General features: G+C 37.0%; 1 protein-coding gene across 1 annotated transcript in view; it reads right to left on the bottom strand.

Annotated features, from left to right (window-relative positions):
• LOC121407950 (SNF-related serine/threonine-protein kinase-like) overlaps positions 1 to 11,491 on the bottom strand; it is a 35,770-nt gene extending 24,279 nt beyond the window's left edge. The window contains exon 1 of the mRNA XM_041599214.1: positions 10,675 to 11,491. Coding sequence (XP_041455148.1) covers positions 10,675 to 11,269 — 595 coding nt within the window. The 5' untranslated portion in view covers positions 11,270 to 11,491. The remainder of the gene's footprint in view (positions 1 to 10,674) is intronic.
• Positions 11,492 to 14,906: the final 3,415 nt, after the last annotated feature.

Below are 14,906 nucleotides of genomic sequence, written 5' to 3'. Positions count from 1 at the left end.
GAACAAAACATTCCCATACATTGACACATGATGCGTACAAGTAGGGTAAAGTCCCTAATTTTCCCCGATAAGAAAAATATTTCACAAAGTTTACAAAGAACACAGAATTCAAAAAATTTCACAGAAATGCATTTTATCAAGCCAACGAAATCAAATTATGAAAAATGCAGTGAAATATCAAAGCAAAATCTGATAAAACAAAACACTGCAGAAATAAATAATAAACTGGTTTTCAGTCTTTAGCAGCATACATTCACCAAACTTTATTTTCATACACTTTATACAGGTATGCGTTGACATCATCGTGCCACCATACAAACAGTCACTTGGTGGCAGTAAAGTGGGCAGTCTGAACCTTAGGAGGGGGATTCATGAAAAAAGAAGTGACTACAAGTAGGCCTACAACATGTACATTTACATGTGTAAATTCAATCAGTACTTGTCAAACGATTCTCATGGTCTGCAAGCACAGATCCTTGGTTTTTGCAATTCGCAAAGTGCATATTGCAGAGTCTGAATTAGTGAGACTGAATTCACTGTATGTACATGTACTGTATGTTCTGTGGCTGGCTGACACAGAAAGAGTATTTGGAGTCTAGTCTTCACTCTAGGCCTGATTTTGGTTGAAGTGTCAAATATGAGTCTGTCTTGCAGACTACAGTACATGTACGATTCTCAAACCAATGTGTGAATTAGGAAGGTGCACATCTACATGTATTCAGTTACTTTTTATTATTGTTTCATTTTTGGATTATAGTTACACTTAAAAGGCCTGGTCCCACTGGCCGACGGACACAAAATGTATTCATTACGGCAACCGCACACCTTACGATTGGTCTGCGACCCAATTTCAAAATAAAATGTTGTAGAATTTTGATGCTAATATTAAGACTTGGAATATCTTACTATGTACAGTGTAATGTTCGAAATCATTGTACGAATACCTATGTTCAAATCGGTGACTATGCTATCACCCTCCAAAAGAATAAAAGCGAATTTAATATCTAGTCGTAACGATGTCATACACTGTAGCAGTCGTACGATTGGCTACGATTTGAAACTAATTTGGCCTTTACTCCAATATGAAGGTTTGCAATCTTTTTTAAATGGTTATATTAGTATTCTTACAATTAATTTGAACCTCAAATAAAATGATATCTTCCATTAACATTTTCAGTAAATGAGCAAAGTACAATTTGTTCCAAAATCGGATTGCAAACAGTCGTAAGGTGTGCGGTGGCTTTAACAGATACAGCGGACAAGCTAAATTTCAGGGTGGCTCCATCTGTTTCCATCCGCTCCAAACAATGGACAAAATGAGCGAACAAAGATATCACAGTGGACGGATGCTCGATGAATATAGAACGTATGAAAAACGTACCGGTATGCAAAAAGTACACTAAAGGTACCTGTACCTGTAAATAAAAGGGGTACTTCAGGCTTAAAATAATATGATTTGAACTAATTATAAAGTACATGTAAAATAGGACACAAACAAAAAATACAATACTTTGCTGAAAATAAGCAGTTTTATACATGTACATACTGTACATGTATGTCTGCACGAAATGTGCAATGAGAAAGCTGATAGTCTCATATCTATGGAAGCAGGAGACCGTCAAAAACACGGATATACGTCGTGTCGTAATTCAATTTACTACACGACGTAAATAATTACGTAGTGTAGCAATTCGAATTACTACACGACGTAAATAATTACGTAGTGTAGTAATTCGAATTACTACACGACGTAATTCCGAATTACTGCCCAACGATTTAATGTCATGACGTTAAATGAATTAGTGTCGCTACATCAAATAATTAAGGTCGTGTAGTAATTCGAATTACTACACGACGTAATTAATTACGTGGTGTAGTAATTCCAATTACTACACTACCTAAATAATTACATGTACGTCGTGTAGTAAATAATTACTACACGACGTAATTCCGAATTACTGCTCAACGATTTAACGTCATGACGTTAAATGAATTAGTGTAGTGACGTTAAATCAACCAATGAGACCGTTCGTTATATGAGCGCATGCGAAGAGCTGAGACTACAGAGTATTGTACAGGAACGTACCGGCAGGAAGTTAGTTGGATGTTCGACATTTGATATTCAAACTGTGAAGTTGGTTTGATATTCAGGTTCGATATTCAATCACCTGAAGCTGGACCAACATTCGATATTCAAATATATTCAGGGGTTTTTGAAAGCTAAGGGGTTTTACAGGTGCAGCACGTCTCGGGCAACCATAACAACACTGGCGTGCCCAAGTACGAGGACATTTATGGGACAAACGTCAGTGAATAAAAGGGCAAGAAATTTTGATTTTTTTATTTTTTTTTTCGAGGGGCCCCCAGGGATACCCCCGACGGCCTAGCCGGGGTAACACGTATCTTAACTTGTAGAAATCGACTCGGGCAACCATATAAACACTAGTTTGACCCGGTGCATGCACATTTAGGGGGCTCAAATTAACAAAATTAAAGGAATAAAGGGCTATTTATCGCATTTTGTTTATTTTTTTCCAAGGGGCCCCCAGGAATATCCCGACGGTCTATCCGGGGTAACCACCTACCCTAACTTGTAGAACTTGACTCGGTTACCCGGCGCATGCACATTAACGGGGGCTAAAATTAACAAAACGGAATATTTCAAGCATGGGGAACCACGTTCCTGACTAATCTCTTGGTGCCGCCAGTGGATAGAGTAAAAAAAAACAAGGAAAGAGAGAATACATAATAGGAGAGAGAGAAGCGAAAGGGGGAGATTGGAAAGAAAAGGAGGGGGAACGGGAGAGAAAGAGAAGGGAGAACGGAGGGGTCATATCATTGTATGAACAGGATGTTTTATGATTGTGCCCCGAGCATTAGGGCGAAGCTCAATGCGTGATAAGAACAAAAAGAGGGGGCACACAATGGCGCATGCAGCAAAAATTTGCTTCGTAATAAGTCTCGAGCCAGCGAGAAAAAAAAACACGTTTAACTTTGAGATTGATTTTGACATGGTATGCATAAAATAACGTATCTTTCATCTTTCTTTCCTTTTATCATTTCCTATTGTTCTCGGTTGTAGAACATTTTTTTTTTTTTTGGGGGGGGGCAGTACTATGCGGATCGGGTCCGTGGCAATATTGGTCCAGCTTCACAGGCGTTTGAATATCGAACCTGGATATCAAACCAACTTCACAGTTTGAATATCAAATGTCGAACATCCAACTAACTTCCTGCCGGTACGTTCCTGTACAATACTTTGTAGTCTCAGCTCTTCGCATTGCGCTCATATAACGAACGGTCTCATTGGTTGATTTAACGTCACTACACTAATTCATTTAACGTCATGACGTTAAATCGTTGAGCAGTAATTCGGAATTACGTCGTGTAGTAATTATTTACCACACGACGTAATTCTTTAGGTAGTGTAGTAATTGGAATTACTACACTACGTAATTATTTACGTCGTGTAGTAATTCGAATTACTACACGACCTTAATTATTTGATGTAGCGACACTAATTCATTTAACGTCATGGCATTAAATCGTTGGGCAGTAATTCGAATTACTACACTACGTAATTATTTACGTCGTGTAGTAATTCGAATTACTACACTACGTAATTATTTACGTCGTGTAGTAAATTGAATTACGACACGACGTATATCCGTGTTTTTGACGGTCTCCTGCTTCCATACATATCCCCACTTTACTGTACATGTAAAGTAAAATTGCATCAAATGTTATCCTACAAATATGAAACGAATTGAATTGAATACTGATGTTAGATAATCATTGCTACAATTCAGTTTGTTACAAGTGAGACATACAATGTACATGTATGTGCCACACATACATGAAAATATGAAATACAGTACATTAATTACATACAGATTGTACATGCACAGGTTTCTCATAAGAAAAAGGAAAGTGGGAACATGAAATTGTCAGTCCATCTTAATCTAATGAATATTCATGATGGCATGTTTTCATTAATAGTACAGTACTGTACATATTAAACTTTATTACATTCAATAACTTCCTTATTTGTTATCAGATCTTGATGAAAGTTTCAGTGTTTTGCTCAGAGAATTTTACTTTATTTTCATTTTCAGCCCATAGAACTACTAAGAACCTGCAGATTTCAGAAATACACTGAAATCTGAAATTCACCAGAAAATCATGAATAATACATCAGATTATGTCGCTCATATACTGTACATTGTGCAACTGTACACAACCAGAAAAGGGGGAATCAAACTTTCACAATTTACATGTAGAGAAAAGTATTAATTGGAAGTGCAACTTGTCAGCGTTCCAAAGATATGTACCTTGATAAGGCTTCTCAGTAGTGGCTATTTCTGGAATCATGTGTCACTTACTATTGTTCTATATAAAAAAAAGGAGTGCAAAAAAGCAGGTGGTCTATATATGCTGAACACAGAATTAGGCAAATTCTGAGTCTGTGCCCACTATTGTTCAATGGACAGGTACATACATGTACATGTACATGTATGTTATGAACATTCACAATTGTGGCCATCATTGGGATAATTATTTTAAAAAAATCTTGAGTCTCCTTTCATTGGTTTTTTTTTTAACATTCATGGCAATTCCAGAAAAAAAATCCTGAGACTGGCTTCTCCATGTATGTGTAGATGCTTTTTTCATAGGCCTATCTGTTTAAGTCAATATTGTTTTTTTTTATATTGTTGATATTTGATAAACCCTACTATACCAGTGACTTCATCAGCTAACTATTGGGCAATTCCAAGCAAAAGTGGACATTTTCCACAAAAAATATATTTGCTCTATTTCAAATCAGGATCAAATAAAAACTCACATGGGATTTCATAAATACAAAAGGGGAACATAATAAGCCACAATTTATTTTTTCTTATGCATCTCCTTATAGGAGAATCCAAACCTTACAAAAAATCCTATACATGGGACTACAATGTACATATTACAGATATTGTTTTTTACTTAATTTCAATCTAACAGAAACTATTGCTTGTTTTATAAAATTTTCTTTTGGATAATATAAAGGTCATCGTTTTACATCATATCAAAAGAAAGTTTTATAATATAAGTTTATTTTACGTTGCCTTTGTGTGAATATTTCAGATGTCACTCCATTACAGCGCATCGGTTTATCATTTACATGTAATTTGTAACTAATGAAAAAATACACAAACTTTTTATGTAATGCAGCATATTAAAGCTAGAACAACACAGAATCCACTCAATAACTCAACATCGTGATAGCCGTTTAAAGTTCACAGAGTTTGAGCAATATGTTTTCTCCTGAAATATGCATATGTCCATTTTACGTCACTCCGTAACCATGTTTATGAATATCTGTATCTCATTATTAAATTTGGTGAATCAAAATAACAAATGTTATTATTTTGAAAAGTGGTTTCAGCAACTACTGTCAGGTACCATTTCTTTGCAAATAACTACATGTATGGGTGATATTTTTGTTTGAATGCTAAAAACTTGTTTCTGAATGTCACTCCGTAACTGTGGAACTGCTCAGCTGGATTTTTTTTGTCGTGTTTTGTCTCTCTCTTGCACAAGGCATTGGTTACATGTATTTGAAATTTTGAAATCATGAGTATTTGTGTAGGTTTTTTGTAATCCATGGAATTGTACCCCCCTTTTTTTAGTTTGTTTCATGTTTTGTTTGTTTTTGTTTTTGCATTCACAAGCGACAATTTCATGAAAACAAAGTCAATTAAATTTTCTCTTTTTGAAAATCTGAAGAGAAAATAACTGTATCTCATACTGGGAACATCAATAATGTTCACAAAAGGAATGAGTGTGTGCTTTTGGGGGGAGGTGTGTATGAGAGACAAGAGCCGAGGGGTATTATTACCATTTTACCATGTGATTGCATACATGTAGATACACATTAGACCTAATGGGCATTGGACCAAGAGGGAATTTGACCAAATGGGTATACACGTAGGCCCAAGTGGGTATAGGACCAACTGTCAGTTCTACCAAGTGGGTATTGGATTAACTGTTAATTGGACCAAGTAGGTATTGAACCAATTTGGACCAAATGGATACTGAACCAAAGAACATTATACCAAATGGCTATTGGACAAAGTGGCTATATAGACGAAGTGGCTCATACATGTACATGTAGACCGGGTATTGGACAAAGTGATATTGGACTGAATTATATTATACCCTTTTTACACAGGATTTTCTTAACCCCAGACTATCGCTAACCCTGTACTATCCTTAACCCCGTACTATTTTTTTTCCTTTTCACACATGCCAAATTGTTATTGCTAACCCCGGATAAGGAATGCTTGCTTTTTACACACGAAACTCACTAACCCCGGACTAGTGGTTTTGTCGATCACTCGTAAACTTTTTACTGACGCTAACATTTCCTTAACCCCGTACTATAGGTGGGGCTAAATTGCTATTTAGCCCCACCTATAGTACGGGGTTAAGCTTAGCCCACTTTCGTTTTACACTAGCGATCTTAACCCCGTACTATCGCTCTTAGCACCGCAATTGCTGGGATAACCCTGCTTTTTTGCAGGGCCAAATAATCCCGTACTAAAGGTGGGGTTAGCCCACTTTGCAAAAATGCTGTGTAAAACGAAAGTGGGCTAAGGTTAACCCCGTACTATAGGTGGGGCTAAATGGCAATTTAGCCCCACCTATAGTACGGGGTTAAGGAAATTTTAGCCTGTGTAAAAAGGGTATTAGACTACATGGTCATTGCAAGGATGAAATGGCATTGGATGTAGTGGACAAAAACCAACCAAGTGGGTATTACATGTAGACCTTAGATTTACTGGTGATTACCGTAGACAAAATAAATGGTATACTGTACACCAAATGTGGTTTTAGAAGTGGCCAACTGATATGACCTCCTTGTGTTATTTTATGCAATGGATGATTAGTACAGACAACTACATGTAATACTGAGCGAATGATCCCACAAGTTACCAAAATTTGCCAAATTTTGGTAAATTGCACATTTTGGTAATTTTCGTACCAAAATGTGCTGTACAACAGGGGGTCTGAATCTAGACACGAATGGGGAGCAAGATACATGTATGACTCTCTACATTTATAAGCCATTCTCAAATCTCAATATTCTCCAAATTTCTTGTTGAGAATGTGGACTGCTCCAATATCCAACAAGTGAACGAGCGAAATATTGTGGGGGGGGGGTTAATGATGCAGAGCCCCCAGAAGCGTTTGAACATGGAGCATTTTAAATGGCCAAGAAGGGTTCTAATTAATATCAACAGGAAAAATACAAATGCCAACATACTGTATGTACTACACAATTTATTAAACAACAAAAAATTATTAGTGACTTGCTCCATATTATGTTTCTGAATTCTTGATGAGGTTCATGTTTGAAGAGCAAACTGGGCATGGTGAATTGGTGACTCACTCAGTGGTAGAGCATCCGCCTTATGAATGGGAGATCGTGGGTTCGATCCCTAATCGAGTCATAAGTACAAATGGGACCTTCTGCCTTCTTGCTTGGCACTCAGCATTTACATGTACATGTAGATTGGAGAAGGGTAAAAAATAACATACATGTACATGTATATGCAGGGCCTGCTGCAGTTACCAAACTGAAATGGCTACCCTGGTTAATACAAAGTTTACTGATATTATTATTAATAACTGTTCACAAAGTATTACAGATGTACATTGTACATAGTCATAGAATACAAACTATACATCTAAGAAGAACACCATCGATCCTCCATAAAAGGTGTTATTGAGTATTAGACTAGTAAGACTACACACAATCCAAGGAAATCAATGAGCATTTAAATTTCAAACAGAGCCGAGGTTTTATTTTATTTCCCCAAAATGATCAAACCCTCGATTCCAGGTTTATTAGATCAAATTTTTATTTTCCCATGCTTTGCCTTTTTTCATATCGGCTCCAATGCGCCACTCTGCAACACAGTTTACAGTATACATTATTTCTACATAACATTACACTTCACATCTGGGTATTGTTGCAGACTACAGAATGCCTGTAATCCAATTTAAAATACACTGTACACACGTATCCGGGAAGTTACAAACTGATGCAGAGATTTCAATAGGTTCTGGGACACATCTTTCGGATGGTAATAAACATCTGCAAGAACTCAATGAGGCTCTTCATGATAAAAGCCTTTGAAGGACTTTCAGTCACAAGATTACTCACGATTATACAATTTAGGCACCTCACTGTAGCATATATTGCAATTGCCATATTGGCACTTTTTGACAGCAAAGTGATCAAGCACAATCAGACAGAAAATCAAGAAAATAAATATGCTAGATTTTGGTGACCAAGAATTCATAGTTTCAGTACATGATTGATTTTTTTTTCATTTTCATAAGGCCTTTTCTGTGTTTTCCTGAATAAATGAATGCCTGACCCTAGTCCCAGACCGAAAGCTTCTCTGTTCTGTTGTTATGCTGGACTATGTTTGTCTTGCTTCACTACACCTCCTCCATGTGTGGGAAGGAGAAAGTAAAAACATAACAAACTCCTCTTATTCTAAACAGACAGATTTCAGCAGTCTATTTGCCAAGCCCCAAAACAATTTTCCTTTCTACATGTGTATACACATTTTATAATAGTCATGGAAAATAAAGTCTTGTTCCATACATGTATGTGAAAGTTGATATCCATTCATGTATACAGGTGTACATGAATATGATGAATGGGAAATCCATATTACTGTAGACCTACATGTACTTGGCAGTTCTGTAATTGAGATTACGTCAACTTCTCTGATTTACTTAAATTTTTCTCTTTTGTTTTATTAATAACTTGCCAGTTACATGTATGGTAGGGGGTCCTAAAGCTGCGCGGGTCCTAAAGCTATGCACCACTCATCGCTCATGCAGTTTTTAATGGCAAATGCGCACTTTGTGTGTGGAATTGTGACTGCAGAGTGACAAACGATTCCTATTCAAAATTCGATCTACAGAGGCTACAGTAAATCCCTAAATGCAGATAAAACCCACAACTCTTTGGAATTTCGGAGTTACATGTATATTCGCTTTAATTTCATATTATCCTATAATATTATGAACCTATTTCAGAAATTGAGGCACAGTAAATACTATCTTTCTGCATGATAAATCGCGCGCGTAGCTTTAGGACCCCTTCTAACATCGCGCTGCGAATTCAAGAGGTGTTCGAAAAACATGGTGGGATTTTCGTATTAGTGAGTTTTGTTTTGTGATTTTTTTTTCTTGCGTAATGATCTTTAGAATATTTGCCACAAAATAGTGAAAGATAATTTGTTCAAATAATAAAATTGGCATAGTTTTTATCATTTGTAAACAAAGAGCGTAGCTTTAGGTCCCCCCAACATACAATGTACGTGTGTGCTGCAATTTGTTTGTTAATTGACATTTCATGATGTAACACTAACAGTTAAAAAGAATAATCTATGTTTGGCATTTAGCAATGCATTCTGGGATAAAAAAAGGGGGCCGTTAGCTAGCTCACGGCCCCCACACTGCACATGCGCAGAGCTGCATGTACATGTAGCTCACATACAACCTAACCCAGGATCGTACGTGCAATTTGGCATACTCAATTGACAAGCATGAAGTATGGTCAAAATAATTCTCCGAATAAATAGTTAAAACAGAAATCAAGCACTTACCACAATTATATGGATGATGGTCTAACGAGTGGCAGTTTTTCTGACATCTGGGCACAGACTGGAACCTCAAAAAACGAAAAGTTCTCTCCTTCTACCCCCGTCTCGATCTGCCATTTTTTTTATGAATTGTAACAAAATGGCCGATCGAGACGGGGTAGGAGAGAACTTTTCGTTTTTTGAGGTTCCAGTCTGTGCCCAGATGTCAGAAAAACTGCCACTCGTTAGACCATCATCCATATAATCGTGGTAAGTGCTTGATTTCTGTTTTAACTATTTATTCGGATAATTATTTTGACCATACTTCACGCTTGTCAGGTGAGTATGCCAAATTGCACGTACGATCCTGGGCTCCCGACCGCTACGCGGCCGGGAGCCCCCTGGGTTAACATACAACCTAGTCTACATGTATAGTGAGTATTACCGACCGGCCTTGTATTACCAAACGCGCGCATCATATGCGTCAGAAAATAATCAAATACGCTCAAACCTTTGCAACTTCCTTCCAAAACTAAAAGGGAACTTAAATAGAAAAATGATGAAAAATTATCAAAAACACAATTTCGAAGTCTTTATATCCTCAAAACAATAAAATATGGTCAAAATAGCTCATCAGTGACTTTGTTATTTTCCCAACTTTTCCCATAGAAAACACACGTTCCGTAATACGATACCTTTTCAAGTGACCAAAATATTTCACTTGCGAAGAGGGGTCCGATTGGAAGCTGATGTCGTAAAAATGAAAAACAATTTCGGCAAAATTTCTGCATGTTTATATTTTGTAGGTATTTGTGTATTTATGGTGAAAGTTTGGTGAATTTTATTGGAATAATGTGTTTGATATGATCAAATTCATGAAAAGTGTTCGGTAAATACGATCCACTACCATACTTTTTAGATCCCATGATTCATTGCAGTTCTGAGCTGATTAGCAATATATCTTATTGGACTGGATCAGATTCAGAAGACATTTGTTTTTTCAATATTGTGACAACTATCTTACCAACTGCAGGAGCATCATAAGAATCCCCAAGAAGAATCTCAGGAGCTGAGTATGCTAAACTTCCACAAGAGGTCTCCAATTTCTTTCCAGGCACGAAACAATTACTAAATCCAAAATCTGTCAGCTTTACAACACCTTGCTTTTTGAAAAAGATGACGTTTTCCGGCTTGAGATCTCGATGAACAACGCGCCGTTTATGGCAATAGGAAATAGCCTCCACAATCTGTCGAAAGTAAGTTCTGGCAAGTTCTTCATCAAGACCATTTTCATGTTGCATGATGTAATCATACATGTCCCCGCCATCTCCCAATTCCAAGATTAAATATAATTTTGTCTGTGTATCGATCACCTCGTACAACCGGACAACATTGGGATGTTGCACCAGTTTCATGCATTGCACTTCCTGAAATAAATGAGCCTTTGATACTTCATCAAGTTTCAATTTATCGATCACTTTGACTGCAACCTTTTCTCCAGTAAAGATGTGTCGAGCCAGCTTGACGATCGCGAAGTGGCCCCGTCCAAGCGTCTCCTCCAAGTCGTAGAGACCGACGATTTTCGCGTCATGATTGTGCTTGGAATATAACCCACTCATGGTGCGGGAAGATGGAGAAAAAAACTTGTTGATAGGGTCTTACCTATCTGGTTGTCAGGTCATACTTTAGGCCAAAAAAGTGTCACTCCCCTGCTTTAAATCAACCGTTTTTTTTAAGATTCCAAACAATGACAAGTTGACGTCTGCCTCTTCCCTGACTGTGCCGGTACATAGTTCATTTCCACCATTATCCGCCGGTATATACAACGTACAATATGCGCAGAGTGAGTATATAGTGATCATAATACCGGTTCGCTTAAAACGGTACTTCTGATTGGATTTACCACTGTGGCCTATCGAAAAGGTCGTAAATCATCCAATCACATCGCGGTTGACATATTGACTGACAGTGCATACCGGTACAAAGCTAGCTAGCTAATTAAACACTCAAGAGTTGACTTTTCTCACTCAGTGGCATATATCTGGCCCGTGGACTATTGAGGGGAGGCAACCCGGGAGGGGCCACTTCCATTCACGAGTGGATACCATGCGCGACCATGGGGTCTCGAAAAGCACCCTAAACACGTAATTTCCGTATTCTGAAAATGCACCCCTTAACAAGTATTGGCGTGTGAAACCCTACCCTTAACAAGTATTGGAAACAAAACGATACTCTTGGCAAATATTCCCTGAAATGAACCCCTAAACAAGTACAGGAATGTTTTATTGTTACGGGTCCTTCGGTCGTCGGCTTTACCTTATTTGGTTTAGTACGACCCCACCTTCTACACCTCGCGCAAATAGGACTCTAAACACGTAGTGTTGGGGCAAAAGGACATCCTTTATAAAACATTTTAATTTTGTTTTATCAACCCCGCAAATTCGACCCTAAACACGTAATTTTCCTAGCGAAATAGATACCCTTTTTTCATTATTTTTGTGTTTTTGACACCCTTATCACGTTACGTACGTAACGTGCCCTATCGTGAAAAGGACATCCTTTTTACGTGTTTTTTTGGTCGCGCATGGTATCCACTCGTCAATGTAAGTGGCCCCCCCGGGGAGGCAACAAGAAAAACATTTTGAAACCAACAATTTCAGTTTTATAGATTCTGATATTTTCAGCTCGGTAACTGGCTCCCAATGCATGAATCATAATGCAGTCTTTTGGCCGGGCCATGGCTGATTCCTATAGTCAAACATGAATTCCGAATTCTGACTTTTTATACTAATCTAGCTTAGGATTTACAGGCCGACTTTTAGATGAAATATCCATATTGAATAATCAATAATTTAGGACCTATTAAGACATAGAAAAATATTGGCCTGTTCATGCAAAACGAATCTGTAGAAATAGTATTGCAAATAACTTCGGAGCAAATACCGCCACCTTTGCAGGTCAAAGAGCTTTGCCCCTTCCTCTCAAAAATTCGTTGTCAAACATGGGCGTCAGTATCTTTTCTTTCATTAGCGGGGGGGGGGGGGCACGACTCAGTCCATCCAAAAGTACATAAATTCAGATATAATTAGAAACCCTTTCACAATCGAATAATTCCCTTCAACATGCCGAATAAGTGCTCTTGGACAAAATGACACCGAAATTTTGTTCCCCATATCATATTCAATTCAATTCCATTGATTCAATACGATTCAGAATCTTTGGTAGATTCAAATCTACAAAACCCAATGAAGAAACTTAATCTGGAAAAAAAAATTAAATAAAACAAAACATAAACTACACAAAAAATTTCCACACGTTTAAAGACTATCAATTACCAGCGATAGAATAGAGTAAAGGGGTATTTTTCCTCTCCAAATTTGCTGATTTGCATATATACTTTGATTGCCAGTTTGAGAGCTTCCTGAAATCATTTTTAAAGATACTGTTCTTATCCTATATTGTTGAATTGAATTTAGTTTAATTTATTTTATTTATTTATTTTATTTTCATTTTATTTCATTTCCAGGTGCACATACTCATAATAATAATAATAATAGACAGTTCTTGTATAGCGCATAACACATTATAAATAACGTCTTTATATATGCGCTTCCAAAGGGCTTGGATATTATTACCCTGGCTTTAGCCCCGCAGCCTTAAACAGCGCTGGGCATTTCAAGGAATAAATTCCTGCCAGGTACCCATTCACCTCACCTGGGTTGAGCGCAGCACAATGTGGATGAATTGCACAATAGTCAAATTCATTACATTGAAAATAATCATCATACAACATCCAATACACAATATCAGATTTAAAAAAAAACACTAAAAAATGAAAGAGGAATACTTCACAACACAAAATAATAACATAATACAAGAAAGGCATTTAATACATACATATTTGATATTGTCAATAATTATCATTCTTTTAAAGTATGGCCGTTTTATAAGGATATTTGTTTCTTTTTTGTCTGCTTCCCTCTCAATGCTCTTCTTTTTAACTTTTATGTATTTGATGTTATGTAAACTTTGTTTCCATGTATTTTATCACAATATGTTCATTTTATGCAGAGAGAAAAATAATCTTGAATTGAATTGAAACAGAAGATAGCTATAAGTCTGTATGTTTCTTGTTGCGTATGTGTATCATCAAAATATCATAAATTACAATAGGGAAATATTTCTGATAAAACAAGTGGAGCACCTCTGGCAGTATCAGTTGCATCGCGCGATTCAATATAGCAGCAGTGCTGAGTTTGAAAACTTCTATTAAATACTTATTAAAAAAAAAACACCATTCATATATACGTTCATTGACAATAAATGACATTTGACCTTGATTATGCGACCCAAGACTTGTCAGTGATACTTAATTACCACTATATCCACATTTTATAAACTAAATGTATAAACTTTGAAAGTTACGACAGCAATCTAATAATTACCTCCAAAATGGCCAAAGTTTAATTTAAAAGATCTTTGACTTTGGTCATGTGACCTTAAACTCGCATGAGATGTTAAGTGATACTTGATTACTCTTATGTCCAAGTTTTAGATCCACACATTTTAGAGTTATGATCGTTATTCAACAAATACCCCAACATGGCCAACGTCCATTGACCTTGGTCATGTGACCTGAAACTCGCAAATGATGTTCGGTAATACTTGATTACTCTTTTGGGCTCTTATGCCAAAGTTTCATGAATCAGATCCATAAGTTATGATGGTAATAAATTGACCGTAGTAGTAGTAGTAGTAGTAGTAGTAGTAGTAGTAGTAGTAATAGTAACACCATGTATACGGTCGTTGGGCCATCGCAAACAAAAATGACTGGATGTTTGCGTGTGCGTGAGTGGAATTACTGAGGTATTTGGATGAAAACTTGATTTTCTTTTTTTTTTTAGTTTCATTTTGTTTTTTTGTTTCGTTTTTTTTTATGGGGGGGGGGCATCGCTCTGCCCATTCGTATCAAGATACCTTCAGGAGCTTACGTATACGTAAGATCGTATATCAGGGGAGCGTCAGTTCATGAAAGGACTTGTCGGACATTTTATCTGACAAGTCTTGTTTTATCAGACAGTTACTATAGTAACAGTGCTTCTCAACCAATCAGAATCCAGGAAAGTTGTCAGATCTGACAACTTGACGGATGAAAATATTGATGAAATGCCCCCTGTGGTTTGGTTTTCTTCAGAGTTTTGTACAGCGCCACCAGCCGATTGGATTCAGGTAATCTTTTTGAAGGTGTCACGCGCG

This window comes from Lytechinus variegatus, chromosome 2, assembly GCF_018143015.1.
Source record: "Lytechinus variegatus isolate NC3 chromosome 2, Lvar_3.0, whole genome shotgun sequence".
Lineage (NCBI taxonomy): Eukaryota > Metazoa > Echinodermata > Echinoidea > Temnopleuroida > Toxopneustidae > Lytechinus > Lytechinus variegatus.
Note: the sequence above shows the minus strand (reverse complement) of the source record. Positions and strands in the feature narration are given on the sequence as shown.